A 19,517-nucleotide genomic window follows, 5' to 3' on the forward strand; every position below is an offset into this window, starting at 1 on the left:
GATTCCGTGTGCAAATGCACACCTTTTGCTTAAACCTTCAGTGGGCCCTTTGCCTCAGTGAGGATTTTGACTCCCTCTTAGATAGGAGACAGTGCTAGGTAGCCCACCTAGGGCCTGCCCCCACCCAGAGAAGGCCATCAGGATGTGGCAGTGGGCCATGTCACAGGGAAGAACCTGTCCGCCTAGGGGAGGGTAGAGGGCTGAGTGTGCCCACCTGACCTGCAGGCTCAGCCACGCTCGGGGAGGAAAAAAGGTGGGGGACTGCTCCTGATGGGGTAGGAACCAGCATGTGGGGAGAGGTAAGGAGGTTAGAGGCCTCCTCCCTTCCACCTAGCATGCAGCAAGGACAGACTTTCCCCCACCTCCCTCCCCAGCTCCATCAGGACCGGTGAGATGGCAGAGGCAGCTGTGCATCTTTTGCCATTCACCCTCTCCATCTCACTCACCCTTCTCCATCCTCTGACCCTGCAGGTACAGAGCTGCATTCCCAGATCAGTAAAGAGGCCTCCAGAATCCCACCTGTACTGAGAGGCACTGGGGGAGGAGGAGAAATGAGGTAGCAGCCACCCCCACCTCCTGATGTCACTCACTGGCAGGGGATCCCAGGCAGGGAGAGCCTCAGGAGGGGCTGATGGCCCGCAGGGACAGTGGGGCTGCTGCACTCTTGGCTGGCGGAGCATGCTAGGACCCGGCCCTGTGGGTGCCAAGGTGGGAGGACCTGTGTGAAGCTGAGAGGAGGGGTTCCCGCCCCTCCCATCCCCCTTGCTCCCACTTCTCTAACACCCCTGTCCTGGCAACCTGTGTCCTCGCTTATGCTCCCTCTTCCCATGCCAGGCCTATTATGCTTTCTCCAAGCTGGTGCTGCAGTCCCAGGCACAGGGTGACTTGCCTCAGCGCCTCCATCCCCACCACACCTAGGCCCTCCCAGCTCTGTGGAAGAAGGCCAGGTGACCAGCCACTGCCCAGTCCCTCTGGACATCATCTATCCACCATGTGCGGGCAAGTGACACCTTCCTGGGAGAGTCTTAGGCTTAGTCTCCATCATTTCTGAGATTCTAGTGCCTGCTAGAGGGACTAGAGCCGGGACTCTAGAAGCCACACCCTGATTCTGCCCAGCTTGGCCCCAGGCCTGCCCTCGACAGCAGGTGGGAGACATCAGAGCCCCTTCCCACAACCCAGCTGCATCTACCTCCTACTCCCTACCCAGGGCAGGAAGGGCCCTCCCACAACCACCCAGACTACATTCAAATACCCCTGTCCTCCCCATCCCCAAGCCCCAGCTCTCCGACCATCTTGAGCTGAAAGGCGTCTCCCTTAACTCCGGGGAGCCCTTGTCCCATCTACTGAGGCCATGCACAGCAGATGGGCAGGGGCCAGCTGCAGGCCCAGGCTGGATCAAGGCATGGGCTGGACATCCAGCAGGAAGTAAGTGGGCCCCACCCCAGCTGGGAGCCAGTGCCCTTCTCTGTGAGAAGCCACCACTAGCACCTGCTTCCCAGAAGACCATGAGCACTAAGTGAAGCCACGAAGCTCAGGACAGGCTTAGCGCCTGGTGGGTTCTGATGGCCTTGGCACTGCAGAGCACTAGCAGTCCCATAGGTTACCCAGCTGCCTCCCTAGACACACACCTCTTGGAGGCTGGTGCCGCCCACTCCCTCATCCCACCTATGAGTCCCTCTCACCTCCCATGCCTGGGACAGCCAGTCTACCTGCTGCAGACAGCAAAGAGTGAGGAGAAGCTACCTCCTGCTTTTAGAGAGGTGGACCCATTGACCTAGTGGCACTGTCCTGTCCCAGGCATGGGGGATTCAGAGCTGGCTCTGGCCTAGGGGTGGGGGGCGTCGGGGATGACACTCCCCTGCAGGTCAGCCTCTCCAGTCCTCACCCTCCTCTCTCTCAACCCCTGTGTCCTCTGCAGAAGCTCAGTCCTTGGGAGCGCATGCTGTCCCCATCCCTGCAGCCCCTGTCTCTCCATCCTCCAGGACAGGCAGGCATCAGGCAGCAGAGGGTAGGACCACACTTTCACATAAGCCAAACTTCAAGTGCTGTGAAGAAGGGTGGGATTTACCTTGGTGAACCTTCTGAACCGGCTAGGGCAATCCCGGGGCCTGGCCAAGGGCTGCAGGCCGGACTCCAGCAAGGAGGCGGCTGCCATGGGAACCAGTGCAACAGTGCCTCGCAGGGCGCCTGCTCCAGAGGCCTGGCCACAGGCGCGACACGGATAATTAAAGCTTTGTTACAGACACATGATTCATTTTTTTCCTTCTGAATTCCCTTCTATTACCCAATACAATTTGAATTGACTGAAGGAATCTGGCCGTCTCCTCTTCATGCTCCTCAGATTCTGCCCAGTCTGGGTTTCTGCCTCTCCCTTTTCCCTTTTTGTCCAGTCAGCTTCTGGGGGCCGCTCAGGGCACAGAACGTCATTGTCCACCAAGAACCATTCCATTCTTGAGACTCAAGAGGCCCACGGATGCAGCAGGTGGGACTTCAGAGAATCCCTGCCCTTTCCAGGCAGGCGCTGGCAGCCTGGTTTCCCACTCAGCCACCTGGGGGGGCCTGCTTTGCCCTTCCCTTGGCATCTCTCCCTCTTGGACTGATGCCATCGGCTTCTGCAGGGATAACAAGAGCCTCCCGCAGATGGGTGGGCAGCCCTGCGCCTCCAGGCACGGAGCTGGGTGCAGGACGGGGTCATGTGCAAACTCAGGCAACCTTGGCGGCCAGTTCTGTCCTCTCCGGGAAGACCCCCAAGGTACCACAGAGGAGGGGGCTGGGAGGCACGGTACAGATTCCACACCAAGTGAAATTACCCCTCTAGGGTCCCTGACCTAGACGTGGTGTCCACCGACGATGCAGGACAGAGCAGGGTGTCCCGCTGTTCATCAGGTCTGGCAGTAACCAGGGTGCCTGCCGGCTCTGGTAGGAAGGCACCAGCAACCTGTCCTGCCAGGGCACACCCGGGCACACTGCCCACATCCAGACAGCCATGGAGTCAGCCCGAAGCAGCAGCCCATGGCCAAGAGAAAGGGACAGCGAGAGTGCAGGGTCGGGGCTGAGGGCCTCCAGAGGCAGGGAGCAATGGCCAGCCGTGTAGGCCACAGGCAAGCCTGTCTCCCAGATGAGCCGCAGCTTCCACCCTCTGCAGCCACCCAGGGTGCTGGGATATAGAATAAGAATCAAATGGTTCTTTTGCTTTTAAATGATATCGAATTAGGCTGAGCAAAGATTTTTCCTTTGTGTTTCAAAACAAATAAAAATCCATTTCCCTCGCTTGAATTGCCGTCCTCCTGGAGGATGGCTGTGGGAGCAGGGAGCTCTCTGGGCTAGTCATGGGGGTGGGAGCAGGGAACACCCAGCTCCCTGCTGGGTCACAGAGCCATGAGCTTGCTCAGCTTGGCAGCCTCTGGGAAACAGCACCCAGACACACATCCTGACTGCCACCCCCGTGCCGTGGACACAGGCAGGTCTCCTCTCACCTGCTGTGTGTCCCCTGGCCCTGGGGGCCTGTAACCGGTGGTTAGACAGTGTGGCCAGTCCCAAGAGTACCAATGCACAAAAACCTGTAATAATGTGTTGTGATCCTTAGGGTCTCACAGTGGACAGCCAGGCACAGTGGCTCACACCTGTAATCCCAGCACTTTAGGAAGCCAAGCTGGGAGGATCGCTTGAGCCTAGGAGTTCAAGACCAGCCTGGGCAACAGAGGGAGATCCCTGTCTCTACAGAAAAATTATCCAGGGGCAGTGGCATATACCTGTAGTCCCAGCTAGTCGGGAGGCCGAGGTAGGGGGACTGCTTGGGCCCAGGAGGTAAAGGATGCAGTTTGCCAAGATCATACCACTGCACCCCTGGGTGACAGAGCCTGAGCAGCAAAGCAAGACCCCATCTCACCAGGTGTGATGGCTCACTCCTGTAATCCCAGCCCTTTAGGAGGCTGAGGCAGGCGGATCACTTGAGGTCAGGAGTTCAAGACTAGTCTGACCAACATGGTGAAATCCCATCTCTATTAAAAGTACAAAAAATTAGCCAGGCATGGTGGTGCACACCTGTACTCTCAGCTACTCTGGAGGCTGAGGCATGAGAATTGCTTGAACCTGGGAGTTTGCAGTGAGCTGAGATCGTGCCACTACACTCCAGTCTGGGTGACAGAGTGAGACTCTCTCTTAAAATATATATATATATATATGGAGTCATTTATGACAAGTAACTCAGCTTAAAGTGAGGTTGCTGGGCCCTCAGAGCAATAAGCCTAGGTGTGGTGGACTGCAGTGATCAGATGATATCTGCTATGGTCAGGCACCCCTGAGACTCAACAAGAAAGTCATGCCAAAGGCACCTGAAGATGATGGCTGGGGACACTCCTGCAGAGGGCCATAAACACAAAGAAGCTGCCCATGACCATGATGCCTGCAGAAGCTCTGCCCTCAGGAACTCTGAGGCCTCTTCCATTGGAGGCCACCAGACGCCCTGCTGGGAGAAGAGCAGCCGGTCCATCTCTCCACCGGGGGACAGGGCCCATCCCTCCACCTGGAGGTCTGTACTCCCTCTGCTCTGAGGGAATCTGGACCTCGGGCAGTCAGCAGCTGGTCTCTCCCTCCCCCCACACAGTGGCTTGCTCCTGCCTCTCTTATGACTGCCTGGGTGTGTGGAATATATTTGCATGATTGTTGGTGTGTGAAAGTGACCCACTAAAGCGTGAATTTGTAAGCATTTAATTGGCTACTGAGTCATCCTGAAACTTCCCCGAATCAGTTAGCACCACTAGGCTGATTCAAACCTGAGCCAGACACAGCCTCCTCCACGCCTCCCCAGGGCAGCTCTCCTGCTGCTCCCCCTTCTCCAGATGAAGAAACAGAGGCCCAAAGGGCTTCAGTCACCAGAGTCAGTCTCAGAAAGTGGTGGAGCTGGGATTGGAACCCTGTGTGACCACCATGATCTGACACACCACCCAAGGCCACCAGCACAGGGGTCAGGAGAGGCAGAACAGTGTGAGGTGACAGCAGGGGGAGCCAGCCAGGCCTGCCGGATGGACAGGGCCTAACCCAGGAGGAGCCACCCCTGCTGCATTGGCCGGCTGTGCTGCAAGCGCAGGGCAGTGGGATGGGGTGGGGGTCATCAGGCCGGGATCCAAGGGGCCCATGCTGGGCAGCTGGATTCCAGACCCCACAGAATGCGTCGTTAGGCAATTTCCCTGTGCAAACCCCACAGAGTGACTTACTTGGTCCGGATGGCTGTGGGAGCAGGAAGCTCCCACAGATGGCACAGCCCACTACACACCCAGGCTCTGTGGTACAGCCTATTGCTCTTGGGCTACCAACCTGCACAGTGTGTAACCACACTGAATACTGAAGGCAACTGTAACACAATGTAAGGATTTGTACAGCTAAGCATAGAAAAGGCACAGTGACAATACTGTATTATGAATCTCACAGGACCACTATGTGGCGAATGACACTGTTCTTTCCCAGTACACTCTCCTAACACTCTCAGAATCTCCAAAAGTGATGGGTGTCATCTGTGTGCTGATGGGACTCCTGGACAGCCTGACTAAGGGCTCGTTGTCAGCGGAACCAACCATGTGATGAGAGGGTGGTGACTTTCACTCCCACCCCCAGCTATAGGGAGGGAAGAGAGGCTGAAGGTTGGGTCCATCACCAATGGCCGGTGATGCAGTCAGCCACGCCCCCATAATGAGACCCCCACAGAATCCCAAAAGGAGCAGGTTCGGAGCTTCTGGGTAGGCAAACAGGTAGAGAGAGCTGGAGGGTAGCGCCTGGGAGGGCAGGGAGACTCTACACCCCTTCTCACATGCCTTGCCCTGAGCATTCTTCCTCTGACTGTTCATCTGTTACCACGGTAAAACCCTGTAGAGTAAGTGGGTAAATGGAAGTAAGTGCTTCCCTGAATTATGTGAGCTGCTCAAGCAAATTCATTGCATCTGAGAAGGGAGTCCCAAGAGCACTGATTTGCTGGGTGGGTCAGAAGCACAGGCCACAGCAGGAGACCTGCGACTGGCATCTGAAGTCGAGGGAGGGACAGCGTTGTGGGACAGAGCTCTCAACCTGTGGGATCTGACTCTGCCTCCAATATTGTCCAAATTGAATTACAGGGCATCCAGCTGGTGTCTGTTAGAGAACCTGGTGTCAGAATGTTGTGCTGAATGGCTGAGAGTGGAGAGTAGGAAAAACACTTAATATGTTTTTATTTTCTAACCCTATTAGAGGTAAACTCCCAAGAACATAAAGCTATGCCCAGGAAACACAGTGAGCACCTCTTCATGCTGGAGACACAAATGGAAAGCACCACAGTTCCCAGCAAGTGGCAGGTGCCCAAGGGATGAAATAACGCAGTGCGTGCTCTCAGGACAAGACCGAGATATGTGAAAAACAGTGTCTAGAAACAGAAAGGCACATTCTACTGTCCAGAGTCTCCAGCCACATGGTCATAGAGTATACCACCCAGTAAAGTCCCGAAACAGAAGTGTGCAGGTGAGAGAAGGACATGAGCACAATGTAACATAGTTGGATATTAATATATAAATGACAAGCCAAAAAAATTTACCCACTTCATAAAAAAAAAACTTCCCTAAATCATGTCTGTGTTAAAGATTCAAACTCCAATTACAGATGTCAGGGGGAAAAAAATAACCTTTACAGAAAAACTCTGTATCGAATTTCATATGGCCAAGGCTGCACTCAGAGAAAAATTCATAGACTTCAATAATGTATTGAAGTAAACACTCAACACTTGATTCAAAAGGCTTAAAAAAGAGCTTCTCAACAAAACAGACAGCAAAACAAACTGGAAAAAGAAGCTGCTCAAAGGCAAATTAGAGGACTTAATCAAAGAAAGAGAGTAGATCTGCTTATTTAACTTCAAAGAGCAGATACTTTGAAAACAGATTTCAAGGATAATAACCCTCTTGCAATTCTTTTTTTTTTCTTTTTAATTTTTTATTGCATTTTAGGTTTTGGGGTACCTGTGCAGAACATGCAAGACAGCTGCATAGGTACACACATGGCAGTGTGTTTTGCTTCCTTTCTCCCCTTCACCCACATTTGGCATTTCTCCCCAGGCTATCCCTCCCCAGATCCCCCTCCCCCGCTGGCCCTCCCCTTTTCCCCCCAATAGACCCCAGTGTTTAGTACTCCCCTCCCTGTGTCCATGTGTTCTCATTTTTCATCACCCGCCTATGAGTGAGAATATGCGGTATTTCATTTTCTGTTCTTGTGTCAGTTTGCTGAGAATGATGTTCTCCAGATTCATCCATGTCCCTACAAACAACACGAACTCATCATTTCTGATTGCTGCATAATATTCCATGGTGTATATGTGCCACATTTTCCCAGTCCAGTCTATCATCAATGGGCATTTGGGTTGGTTCCAGGTCTTTGCTATTGTAAACAGTGCTGCAAAGATGGATTAAAGACTTAAACATAAGACCTGGCACCATAAAAACCCTAGAAGAAAATCTAGGCAAAACCATCCAGGACATAGGAGTAGGCAAGGACTTCATGAACAAAACACCAAAAGCATTGGCAACAAAAGCCAGAATAGACAAATGGGACCTAATCAAACTTCACAGCTTCTGCACGGCAAAAGAAACAGTCACTAGAGTGAATTGGCAACCCTCTTGCAATTCTAATCAACAAAAGGAAGGACGAAAGAGAGGGAGGGGCCAGGTACCCTGGCTCGTGCCTGTAATCCCAGCACTTTGGGAGGCTATCGTGAAACCGCCTCTATTTCTTTAAAAAAATTATAAAATTTTTTTAAAAAGGGAAAGAAGAAGGAAGAAAGGAAGGACACAAAAAATACATTAGGCATAAAAAGGGGAATCTAACTACAGGTAAGTAGTAGAAAGTTTAAAAGAAACAGCTACCTAAATCTGTGGTAAATGACCTGCAAGCACTTTGAATGGTTACTTGTATTATCTAGAAAGTATAAATAACCAAAAATTTACTAAAAATGTTTAGAAGCCAAAAAGACTGATAACTGTAGTACAAATTAAGTTGACAGCCAACTAAGCCTTGGAAAAAAATAAAAGCAAGCCCTGGCTGAAAGAGTTTCTAAACTGAATTATTTCAAGCCTTTGAGGATAAGATAATTTTATATGATATTTAAACTATTTCAACTGTAATCCCAGCACTTTTTCAACTGTATATGTTGAAAAGACTTCCTAGTCATTTTATAACACTAAAATAGCATGATTTATAAATGTGACAAATATGTCTCCTAGTAGAAAAGTATGTATAAATTCTTACCTCTGAAAATAGATGAAAAATACCCTCAACAACATAGCAACACATCAGTAAAACGAACTCAGCAGCATTTTTAAGTGCAATAGAGCCTGACCCAGTGGGCTTTATTCCAGGAACAAAAGGATGATTTAGCTCAGAAGAGTGAATAAGTCAACACATTAATAGTCCATGGAGGAAAGGCATTTGATGATTTTGCTAGATACAGGAAAGCCTTTGATGAAACTGAATATCCATTTCTGGTGTTCACTCTTGCAAATTAATATAGGATTCGAGCATACTGTCTGTGATGATGAACACCTATTGGAAACATAGGCCTGATTTCAGACTCAGTGAAACATGAGAGGCCTCTCATTAAAATGAAGATCAAGCCAAGGACAACCGCTGTTATTTAATGTTACTTTGCACCTTTTGGAAAACACAATAAGACAAGAAAACTAAAGATGCATTAGAAATCAAGTTGACTGTTCCTTATGTGCAAGTAATATGATTAATTTCTTGGGTTTTTCAGGAAGTCAAACTGTTGAAAATCTGTTGAAACTAGTAAGAGTTCAATAATCAATTACTTAATATAAATCTTAAAAAAAAATCAATAGCTTACCTATTTACCTCCCCTGGGCACAGGTGTTTGCACATAAGTCTGTGTGAAGCTGGTATAGGGATGCCCACACCAGTGGCAGTAGGAGGAGGTGTGTCTGTGTGTCTCTGTGTCTGTGTGTGTGTGTTTCTCTGTGTTAGTGTGTATGTCTGTGTGTGTCCCTGTGTATGTCTGTGTGTGCCTGTGTGTCTGTGTTTCTCTGTGTTAGTGTGTTTCTCTGTGTGTGTGTGTGTCTGTGTGTGGGGGTCTCTGTGTCTCTGTATGTGTCTGAATGTGTGTGTATTTCTCATTTTGTCTGTGTATGTCTGTGTGTCTGTATATGTCTGTGTGTGTGTGTGTGTGCCTGCATGTGTCTCTGTACCTGTGTCTCTGCATGTATCTGTGTCTCTGCATGTGTCTGTGTCTCTGCATGTGTCTGTGTCTCTGCATGTGTCTGTGTATATACCTGCGTGTCTCTTTATCTATGTAGGTGTCTCTCTGTGCCTGTGTGTGTGTGTGTGTGTGTGTGTGTGTGTGTGTGCGTATCTCTCCAGGGATCTCTCAGCTCTGTAAGCTACCATCACCCAGGAACACAATGTCCTAGTAGGTCTGCTCTGCCAACCAGCTCAGCTACCCGGAAGCCACCTTTCCTGATCACCCACCCAAAACACCACACCACTGCCCCCTCAGGCTGGGTACTCTAGGAACATTCCAGTCCCTGTTCTAAAGACAGCTGTTGTATGCAGCCCCAGAGAGGACCCCAGGGAAGTCATACCAGGTTGGGGCCAAAGTTGAAGGCTCAGCCTCCTCACTCATGGGTTTGGGGAAGGGGAGGAGGGAAGTTCTCTGACACACACTTACCAGCCCAAAGCCCAGAAGAGGTGGCTGGTGGCAGTCACAATGACATTTGGGAAATGTCAGGGGCTGGGACCCTGCCCGGAAGGTGAGTGTGGGAGGTGACAGGGTCAGGGGTGGGGTGATTCCCCAAGACTGAGACTGCAGAACAACAGCTTTGCCAACAAAACCCCACTGAGCCAGTGGTGCCAGGGGCCACAGGGCCAGGGCCCAGCTAGCAGCAGAGGCCAGAATACAGAGGAGCTGGAGGGTCTTGGCTGCTGTCCTCCTCCAAGACCCATGCCATCCATAGGCTCCCACCTGCTTGTCATCAGGTTCCCTGAGGAGCCCCCAGGCCTTGTGTCTCATCTGCCTCTGAACTCCCCTTGTCCTGAAACCCACAGGGACCCAGGCAGCCCAGAACCCACAAAAGGAGGCCTCCTGGCCCCAGAGCCAGCTCTGACCCCGGGCCTCCTGGCTGACCTCAGGCAAGCTACAGCCCCCGGGCCTCAGTTTCCCCAGGTGTAAAACAAGAAGTAGAGAGTATGTGCAGGCCACTTCCCAACCTCATCTTTGTTCCTTCCTTCCTCCTTCCTTCTGGAACTTGTTCAGTCAAGTCAGCATCCCTTGAGGCCCTCTGGTCTATCCCACACACTCAGAACGGGGAGACAGACACAACTCCATGGCCTGACATAATCTCCTCAGGATTGGGGGTCTATGTGAGGTGTTGTGGGGGGGTGCAGGGGTGGGGAACTAACTCTGTAGAGAGTAGTCAGGGAGGGCTTCATGGAGGAGGTGATTCTGAGATCAGCTTCCAAGGATAACCAGGGGTCTTCCAGTGGGTTAAGGGGGAAAAGGGAGATTGACATGACAGATTGGTTTATTCTGGACACTCACCAGTAGTTCCCTGAGGATGAGGCCCAAGAGCCCAGATGTGTGGGGGATGCAGGCAGCTCCCGCTGCATTAAGTCAATCCTCACGAATCTCACCAAAGCCAGCGTGAGACTCTCTCCCCCAGACAGCCCTTCCTGACTCCCTGGCCCCCCCACAGACCACACTGTTGTGGCCCATGTGTCCATGAGTATGTGACCATGGGTGGTGCTGTCCCCAGTGCCCCCTGCATCCTGGCCAGGCCTGGACCTGCAACACAAACTGAGGGCAGGCTAACATAAGAGGCCATGACTCTGCTCTCCCTCCCCGTCCCATGCCCCGCTGAGGGCTAGAGTCCTCATCCCACCTCTCCTGGGGGAGCTCACAGAAGGTAGCTCAAGCTAGCAGGCCCAGCAAGATGGGCTTTGGGCCTCAGCAGGCTGAGACCAAGGGCTGTGTTGTCCTGAGCCAGCAGGTGCAGGTGTGGGCAGTGTGACCAGGATGCAGCACAGCAAGGGGCCTGCAGGGAGGAGCAAGCCAGGCTCTGCATGAGCACATGCAGCCTAGACCTCTTCCCGAACGCTAGACTGCCCACACCCCTGCCAGGCAACATCTCCTGGGTGAGGGGGTGTCAAACTGCCCCCGCTCCCACCTGCTGCACCTGTCATCTTGCCCACCTCTAAGGACAACGCCCTCCTTCTGGAGCCAGCCTGACCCCTCCCCATCTCCATGACAACAGCCTTAAGAATACCCAGAGAATCAGTCCTTCCCTCCTTCTCCTCCTCTGCCATCTCCCTGGGCTGAGCCTCTCATTTGTCCCCTGGACCACTGGGTGGCCCCCTGCTGGCTTCACCCCTCCCGGCAACAACCAGCAGTGCCCTGGCAGACCCAGGGGAAGCACACCCTGCTCTGCCACCTCCCACTGCAGCCCAGTCACCCCCACTGGGACACTTAAATACTGGTGCAGGGCCCTCCCTGCTCCCCTACCATGTAACCCAATAGGCCTGGATCTCTAAATGAGGGATCCACCATGATACCAGTGAACAGAAACTGGGCGGTGTTGTTGTGAGCCGAGGGACTTGGGGGCTGCTCTGACGCTGCAAAATGGCCTGAACTACCCTCACGGATGCACACCTGACAGGCCCTGCTCCTCTCCTACATTGCTTTTTCTCTAGCCCTCAGCACCACCTGACACTCGGCCCATTTTACCTTCCGATTGTGCTTGTTTCTCTCCTGTGTGGGCTCTGTGAGGACAGGGACTGTGGTGTTTGGTTCCCTGCTGAACCGCAGCACCTGCACACAGCAGGGGCCCAATAAATGCGCGTTGAGTAAGTGAAGGAATGAAGGGACATGAGTCCCACGTCTTTCATGAGGCCAGGGCTGGCCAGGGCTCAGCTCCACACTGTGGGCGCTCAAAACACAGGGTTGGCGGGGGCTGCCGCACCCGAATCATACCGCCCTGCGCCTCTGGGGGTGGGTCTCCATAAACAGCACGGGAAATGCCAGTGCCCCACGCTCAGGCCAGTTCTCCACCTGCTCCCTACAGCGCCCTCGCCCTGGAAGTACACACTCCTGAAAGCCCCATGCTGGGCTCCACTCTCCCTAAACACACAGACACGCGTGGGGCTCACAAGGCACAGGCACGGCAGTGCTCTCTCCCATGCACCGTGAATAAACGCTCCCGCGTTTCTGCAGCCCTCCCCCGCCAGCACCTCACACAGATCACTCACCGGGGACCACTCCTCACCCGGCACATTCTCCTGGGAGCAACAGGTGGTTCTGAGCTCCTCATATTGTCCGGGCTCCTACAAGCCCGAAGGTGCCCGTCCCGGGCAGCCCCCTCTGGTGCCTGCTGCTGGGGCGCCCCTTCCAGGCTCTCAGGAGCCGCCGTGCCTTCTACGGTCCCCAGTGTCCGCGGGCCGCACCGCGAGGGGCAGCGGAAGGTGCAGGGAGAGGTGCAGACTGGGCACCGTCCACCAGGCAGCAGGTGCTCCAGTGGAGATGCACAGAGGGAGGCCCGTGGGTCCCAAGGGCGAGGTCCCTCCAGCCGGGTCGGGATGCTAGGGACCATCGCATCCCTCCAGAACCCTGCCCCACAGCCCCGCACCCGCGCCCGCCGCAGCCCTACCTGGGGCTCCAGGAACATCCTGACCGCCTGCTCCCTTCGTCGTATTGCCCCGGCCGGCGTCTCGCGAGCGGCGGCTCCTCTGCCCACGAGGCAGGCAAGTGCCTGCCCCCGTGCCAGTCCGGGTCGCTGGGCGCCCCCGCCAGAGGGGCAGGACCAGGAACGCTGGGGGCCGGGGACTGGGCGGAGGACAGTGGGGTCCAGGCGGGGCCAAGGATCCGCGAGGCGAGCCAGGAACCGGCCGAGGCTAGTAGCGCGGCGTGGCGGAGGGGCGGGGACGGGGGCGCGGGCGGCCTAGAGCGCGGTCTGGGGGCGCTGTCTGCACCGGGGAGCGCGCCTGGCGCTAGGTGTGGGGGCACCGTAGATGCCGGGGTGTGGAGCTGGGCGGGACTCCGGGGGCAGCTGCGCCGGGGGTCGGTGCTGGCGCACAGAGACAGCGAGCGGGCGCGGGGCGGGTCGGGGCTCGGCGCGGGGTGGGGAAGCCTCCTTACCCCGCCCCGGCCTGACCTGATGGTAGGCGTCCACTACGGAACTACAGCAGGTGCTAGGCCAGCGTTCGGCTCGAATGCCTCCCCTGACGGGGCGCTCACTCCACACAGCTCTGGCCTGAGGCGGGCGTCGCACAGAACTCCCTGTCCTTCCATTTCCTTGGAACGCGGGGAAACGGCAGCTGCTTTTGTGGTAGGGCTGATCTGAGCCAAGGCGAGGGGTGGGCCGGGCACTTGGCACAGTGAGGCTCCTCCCGCCCTCAGAGCCCCAGCCTCAGAAGGAAATCTGTCAGGTGACGGGGCTTCCCCTCAGAGCGTTCCTGTGGTGGACCCCAGTCACTTGGAGGATGTGGACAGGAAAGACGTGCAGAGCCGAACAGCGCCCTCTCTGGGGGTCTGAATTTCAGCGCCCAGAGCCTGAGCTGGGTGAGAGGCTGGGTCTGGCTCTGGAGGAGACCGAGCTGGCCCGGGGCGGCCACTAGGGAGGAGCGGGGTATGCTTGAACCGCACAGAGAGGCTCTGACAACCCCAGAGAGCTCGCAAGCCACCGGCTGCATGGACAATCGTGACCCTGACCACATCCGGCCGCCCCGGGACGCCCATACCCCCACCCTACCTCCACCCCCATGGCTCTTGCCCAGGCCTTGCCAGAGGCCCTCTACCTCCCAGCTCGTTTGCCTGCTAGCTTACCAGTAGCAATAACAGCTACCAGGCTGGCTCGATTGGCAATTGTCTCTATCTTCAGAAAGTGGGGGCTGTGCTGGGTCCATTTACTGGCCTCCCTCAAGCCAGCTCGAGGGCCAGGAGACAGGAGTCCTCCCCGAGCACTGCCTCCCACCTGATCCTCTCTACCAACAAGTGTTGGCCTGGCCTGGAACCACTTTCCACTGCTCAGAGCATGCACTATGCATTACTGCTTGGTACGCAGCGCCCGTGGGTGGGCAGTGAGGGGAGCACCAGGCAACCAGGCAGAAACGGCACGGTGGCCCCCCCAGCTTTCACAATGTCCTCCTCCCCTGCTGCTTCTGCATCTTGTTTCAGGCCAGCCAGAAGATGCAAAGCTCACGGTGGCCTTGGCAGGTGGTCTGGTGGCATCAGGATGGTCTGGGCTTGCAGGGCCACCAATCCCTTTAGGCAGTTCCATGGAGAGCATCAAGAGGGTGAAACCTAGTGTCTTGCCCCTGGTGAAGCCTTCCAGGCACCTGCCTCCTGCCTTCCTCGGCCCTGTCCCGTGGTCCTTCAGGGGAAGTCCATGTGAGCAATTGGCCCTGCTGCCTCCTGACCCCAGAACATCCTCTCTGCCTCCCTGAATGTGACACTTTAGAGGAGGTGGCAGATGGGTGGGCAGCCTCACTTGCCTTCTTATGCAGTCACAGGGCCACTTCCTATCATGCTTATCCCAGATTGCACCATCATCACCCAAGGACCTCAATAAGGCAGACACTTCCCCAGGAGGAATGGGGCCCTCTGCCCACTGTCTCTGGCTGACACAGACAGTGTGCTGTCTCCTTTGCCCGCCAGTATGACCTCAGTGTGACCTGACCCACATCCTTCCTGGTGCCTGAGGACAAGAGGAGGCTGCTGTGCGGGGACTAAGCCCTGCCAGGTGTACTGCTCACATGTCTGCAACTGGGGCTGAGGCTGTGCTATAGAGGGCTGGCAGGGCCTGAGACAGAATTCCACTGCCACTTCAGAAAGCAGAGAATAAGCCAGGTGCAGTGGGGCCAGTGGCCCTCTGCTGGGCCTTTGGGGAGACCAGACACACAGGAAGAGGCACTTCCTCTGGATGGCTCCCCCAGGGGCCCAGCACAAGGCCTGGAACAGCGCTGCCTCTGACCATGAGAGGCTGCACCAAGGATGGCAGAGCAAGCAAGCTGCCAAGGTCCTGGGATGAGGGACCCAGGACAGGGGGCTGGACTCCTGCTGATATGATTTGTGTTGTGTTCTCACCCAAATCCCATGTTAACTGTAATCCCCAGTGTTGGAGATGGGGCCTGGTGGGAAGTGATTGGATCATGGGGGCGGAATTCTCATAAATGGGTTGGCATCATCCCCTTGGTGCTGTTCTCCTGAGAGTGGAGTGAGTTCTGGAGAGATCGGACTATTCGAAAGTGTGGGGCACCTCCCCCTTCTCTCTCCTGCTCCTATTCCTGCCATGTGAAATGCCTCTTCCACCTTGAGCGAAAGCTCCCTAAGCCTCCCCAGAAGCAGATGCTGCCACGCTTCCTGTACAGCCTGCAGAGTTGTGAGCCAATTAAACCTCTTTTCTTTTTCTTTTCTTTTTTTTTTCTTTTTTTTTTTTTTTTGAGAAGCAGTCTTGCTCTATTGCCTAGGCTAGAGTACAGTGGCACGATTTCGGCTCACTGCAACTTCTGCCCCCAGGATCAAGTGATTCTCCTGCCTTAGCCTCCCAAGTAGCTGGGATTACAGGTGCCCACCACTGCACCTGGCTAATTTTTGTATTTTTAGTAGAAATGGGGTTTCACCATCTCTACTCAAACTAAGTTCGAGGCCAAGCTGGTCTTGAACTCCTGACCAAATGATCCACCTGCCTTGGCCTCCCAAAGTGCTGGGATTACAAGTGTGAGCCACCACATCTGGTCAACCTCTTTTCTTTATAAATTACCCAGTCTCAGACCCTTTTTTTTTTTTTTTTTTTTTTTTGAGAAAGAGTCTTGGTCTATCACCCTGGCTAGAGTACAGTGACACAATCTCAGCTCACTGCAACCTCTACCACCTGAGTTTAAGTGATTCTCCTGCCTTAGCCTCCCAAGTAGCTGGGATTATAGGTGCACACCGCCATGCCTGGCTAATTTTTGTATTTTTAGTAGAGACGGGGTTTCACCATGTTGGCAAGGCTGGTCTCAAACTCCTGACCCCAAGTGATCTGCCCTCCTTGGCCTCCCAAAGTGCTGGGATGACAGGCATGAGCCACTGCACCCGGCTGAGGCCTTTCTTTATAGCAGTGTGAGAACAGACTACTACCCTTGCAAAGGCTCAATCTCAGGGTCCACCCTTGCTGTCTCCACATAGCAGCTGGAGGGGCTGTCTTAGAACCTGAGTCAGAAGCTCCACGACTCCCACCTCAATCTCGATGAAGGCAGATTCCTAACAAATGACCCCATCAGAGACCTCAGTGCTCCCTGCTGGGCCTCGACATGACCTGTCCACCCTCCCTCCGTGTGGAGGGTACTCTGCAGTGTCTGTGCTCCCCCACCTCAACAGGCCACCTTCTCACTAACATAGCTGCAATGCCACCTTCTGCCCCAGCACCCTCCTGCCATGGAACGTCTTCCTCAAGGTCACTGGGTCCAGCAGAGCCTTTCTACCTCCTGGTTTGTTCATCTGTTCTCCTGAGAATGTGAGCTCCATGAGGGCAGGATCTTTGTTCTGTTCACTCTACATCCCAGTGACTATAACATGTCTGTGCACACAGTCAGAACCTGTGTGTGTGCGTGTGTGTGTGTGTAGACAGATACAGAACATAGGTGTTGATAAGGATATGGATGTATACATCCAACACAGGACTTATATTCAGAATATATAAAGAACTCACATAAATCAAAAAAGTCAGAAGACTCCATTTTTTCCAAAGGGGCAAATTGAAGACCTATTTCACCAAATGAAGGTTATCCAAGGGGTGAGAGGCCTAAGAGAGCACCCAGCTCCATGACCCATCCAGGGAGGGCACTCACAGCAGCATGGCTACCATCAAAAGGCAGAAAATGCCATGTGCTGGCAAGGAGGTGGCACAACCCAAACTCTCAGCTGCCGGTGGCGGCAGGGTCAGCTGGTGCGGCCAGTGGGAAAACAGTCCGATTGTGCCTACAAACATCATGCACACCAGGCCCAGAAATTCCACCCTGGATGGAGGCCGGGCAGAAACAGAGACTCACAGCAAAGGACACACGCAGGAGTGTCTGCATCAGCTCTACTCACAAGGGCTTTGAACTGAAAACGACGTAGGCATCCCCCACAGGGGACTGGGTTTCTGCTGAGCTGTGGCATGTGTCACTCAATGGAACGCTCCACATCAAGAACACATCCAGATAACCACAGGCAAGGGGAGGGAGCCAAGGACACCAGGAACAAGGAGCATCTAAGGTTGGCCCCACGTGGAGCTGGCTGGGGGTCGGTAAGGGCCCCCTCACCCCCAGAGGCCTGGGATGCTGCCCTGGGGCAGGGGCTGGAGAAGCTGGATCTGGGTGTCCCCACAGAGTCACCCCATGAAAAATTACTGAGTGCACACTGTGGCTCTGGCTCAGGCACATTTCGATGTGTGTTACACTTCAATTCATATGAGGAAAACCAAAGGAGAGAAAAATAAGAGAGAACATCTGGGCTGGGACAGGCAGAAGCTGTTGGCACCTCAGGGCCCATCTAGGTGTGGCTACACCTGAGGGAAGAAGAGACATGGAGGAAGGGGCCTGAGCCTCCCTCCACTCGTCCCCCCAAGAACAAAGGCAGAGGCAGGGTACACCCTGCTCCCACTTCTAAAAGGCACAGCCTAAGGGGTCAAGCAATGGTGAGTGAGAGGCATTCACTGGTTTTGGAGGATGGAAGGTGGCCTGAGGCAGGTGACAGACCTTGCAGAACAGAGAAGCAGGAGCCCAGTGCCCCACAGGGGCTGACCAGGACCATACCCGTGTCTACAGAGGCCCCAACGAGGCCCAGCCCACAGGGGCTTGGGTTCCAGGCAAGGGATCAAAGGACAGAGGGTTCGTCTCCCCACCCTGCCCTGCTGGTGCCATCTCATCACTGAGCCACACTGCACAGACCAAGAGCTTCAGGTCCAAACCTTGAGGGTGACAGCACATCCTATTTTCTCCAGGGCCTGAAGCAGGGCCCCTGATGCCACACAAGGGTGCTGGCAAAACATGAAGCAAAATGAACCAAGCCCTGGGTAAGCTCGAGAGGCTCCTCAGGCAGCCCCTGGATCCACAGGGGTTCGAGGGCTCATGCTGTTGCCAGGCTCAGGCCCAATGTCTGCCAGACTCAAGCCTCCTGCACACAGCCATGGTCTGCACAGAGGCCTCTCCAGGCTCTTCCAGGTCTGGTCAGCACCCCTGAGCAGAGGCCACTGATGGCCCCAGTCGAATCCACACCCAAGCACACCCACAAGCTCCAGGGAAGCTTGTCTGGCAGCTGACCCTGTCCCCTGGGTCCGTGGGGAACCCCTAAGCCTTCCAGAATTTCCCTCAGGCTGCACATTAGTGCTCCCTTTTGGAGAATAATGTTCCATGCACTGAATCACTCGTGGCTTTGGGCAAAAGGCATAAAGGAAGGGGAGACGAGGGTCAGCTGAGCCCCCTGATGCACAAGGCGGCACCTTCCAGGCACCGGCATACCTGGAGCCCACTGGCCACAGCGCTGGGCACACCTCTCCCTGGTCGTCTGAGTCAGAGCCTCCACCCTCATGCATGGGCACCTTTGAGATGTGCATCAAGGTGCCATGGTGGGTTTAGCCCTTCCACACCCTATTCTGCCTCCAGGGGTCCAAGAGTCTTTCCTGAGGCTCTTCCTGGAGTACTGTGTCCATGCACCTCGGCCACCCCTCCACAGTCACACTCAGAGCATCCAGGGTTTCAGCAACACAGGAGTCTGGAAAAGGCAGGAATGCCAGGCTAGGAGGCTTCCTCCAGATGAGGCTCTCAAACCTGACCACACTGCCTCAGAACTTGCTAAAAAGGGAGCCCGGGACCCCTCCACACGGAGTGCCAGCCTGACACATACACAGGGGACAGTGGGGAGGACATCCAGGAATCAGGGGGACACAAGGCATGGGGTGGGGACACAGCATCATGCCAAAGGCAGTGGGACCCAACAAGAGAGTAGGCTACAGCCACCCAGGCAGGATGGGTGAAGGCCAAGGCAGGGCCCAGGAAGTGACTTCACCGAGATGAAGCAAGTCATGACCAACAGGGACCCCTCCCATCACAAGGCTCTGGATACCCACCCCACTACCTGAGCAGAGACCTGCAGAAAGTAAGACACAGATAATGTCCTTGACACCCAATGAGAAAGACAGAAGAGGGATGGCACATGGAAATAGGACAGGCCCAGCCAGAAGCTACCTGCTTCATGGTGACAAAAAGCTTGCAAGTTAAAGCCCTGAGTCATCACTTTGCACCTGTGAAATCTGAAAAAATAATGTTAAAGGTAATACAGAGTGTGAGCTTAAGTGTCAAGGAAAATTCAGGGTCACTGGCAGGAAAAGGAGAGAAATAGAAAAGGAGAGAAATGGACAGCAGGTGTCCCCATGCACCCCCTCAGAGCAAAGCCCTGGCAGCAGGCATCACCTAGGGCATCCATGTATGCTTGTGTGACCTTGTGTGCATATGTGCACATGTGCTTGAATGTACATGTGTGT

General features: G+C 54.6%; 1 protein-coding gene across 4 annotated transcripts in view; it reads right to left on the reverse strand.

Annotated features, from left to right (window-relative positions):
• RASGEF1A (RasGEF domain family member 1A) overlaps nucleotides 1–19,517 on the reverse strand; it is a 76,874-nt gene that overhangs the window by 30,368 nt on the left and 26,989 nt on the right. For 2 of the 4 annotated variants that reach the window (XM_054242279.2, XM_009009490.5), the window contains exon 1: nucleotides 12,663–13,353. The exons of the other annotated variants lie outside the window; for them this stretch is intronic. In XM_054242279.2, coding sequence (XP_054098254.1) covers nucleotides 12,663–12,680 — 18 coding nt within the window. In that variant the 5' untranslated portion in view covers nucleotides 12,681–13,353. Of the gene's footprint in view, nucleotides 1–12,662; nucleotides 13,354–19,517 lie in introns of those variants that run through there. 4 annotated transcript variants of the gene reach the window in all.

Source organism: Callithrix jacchus, chromosome 12, assembly GCF_049354715.1.
Source record: "Callithrix jacchus isolate 240 chromosome 12, calJac240_pri, whole genome shotgun sequence".
NCBI lineage: Eukaryota > Metazoa > Chordata > Mammalia > Primates > Cebidae > Callithrix > Callithrix jacchus.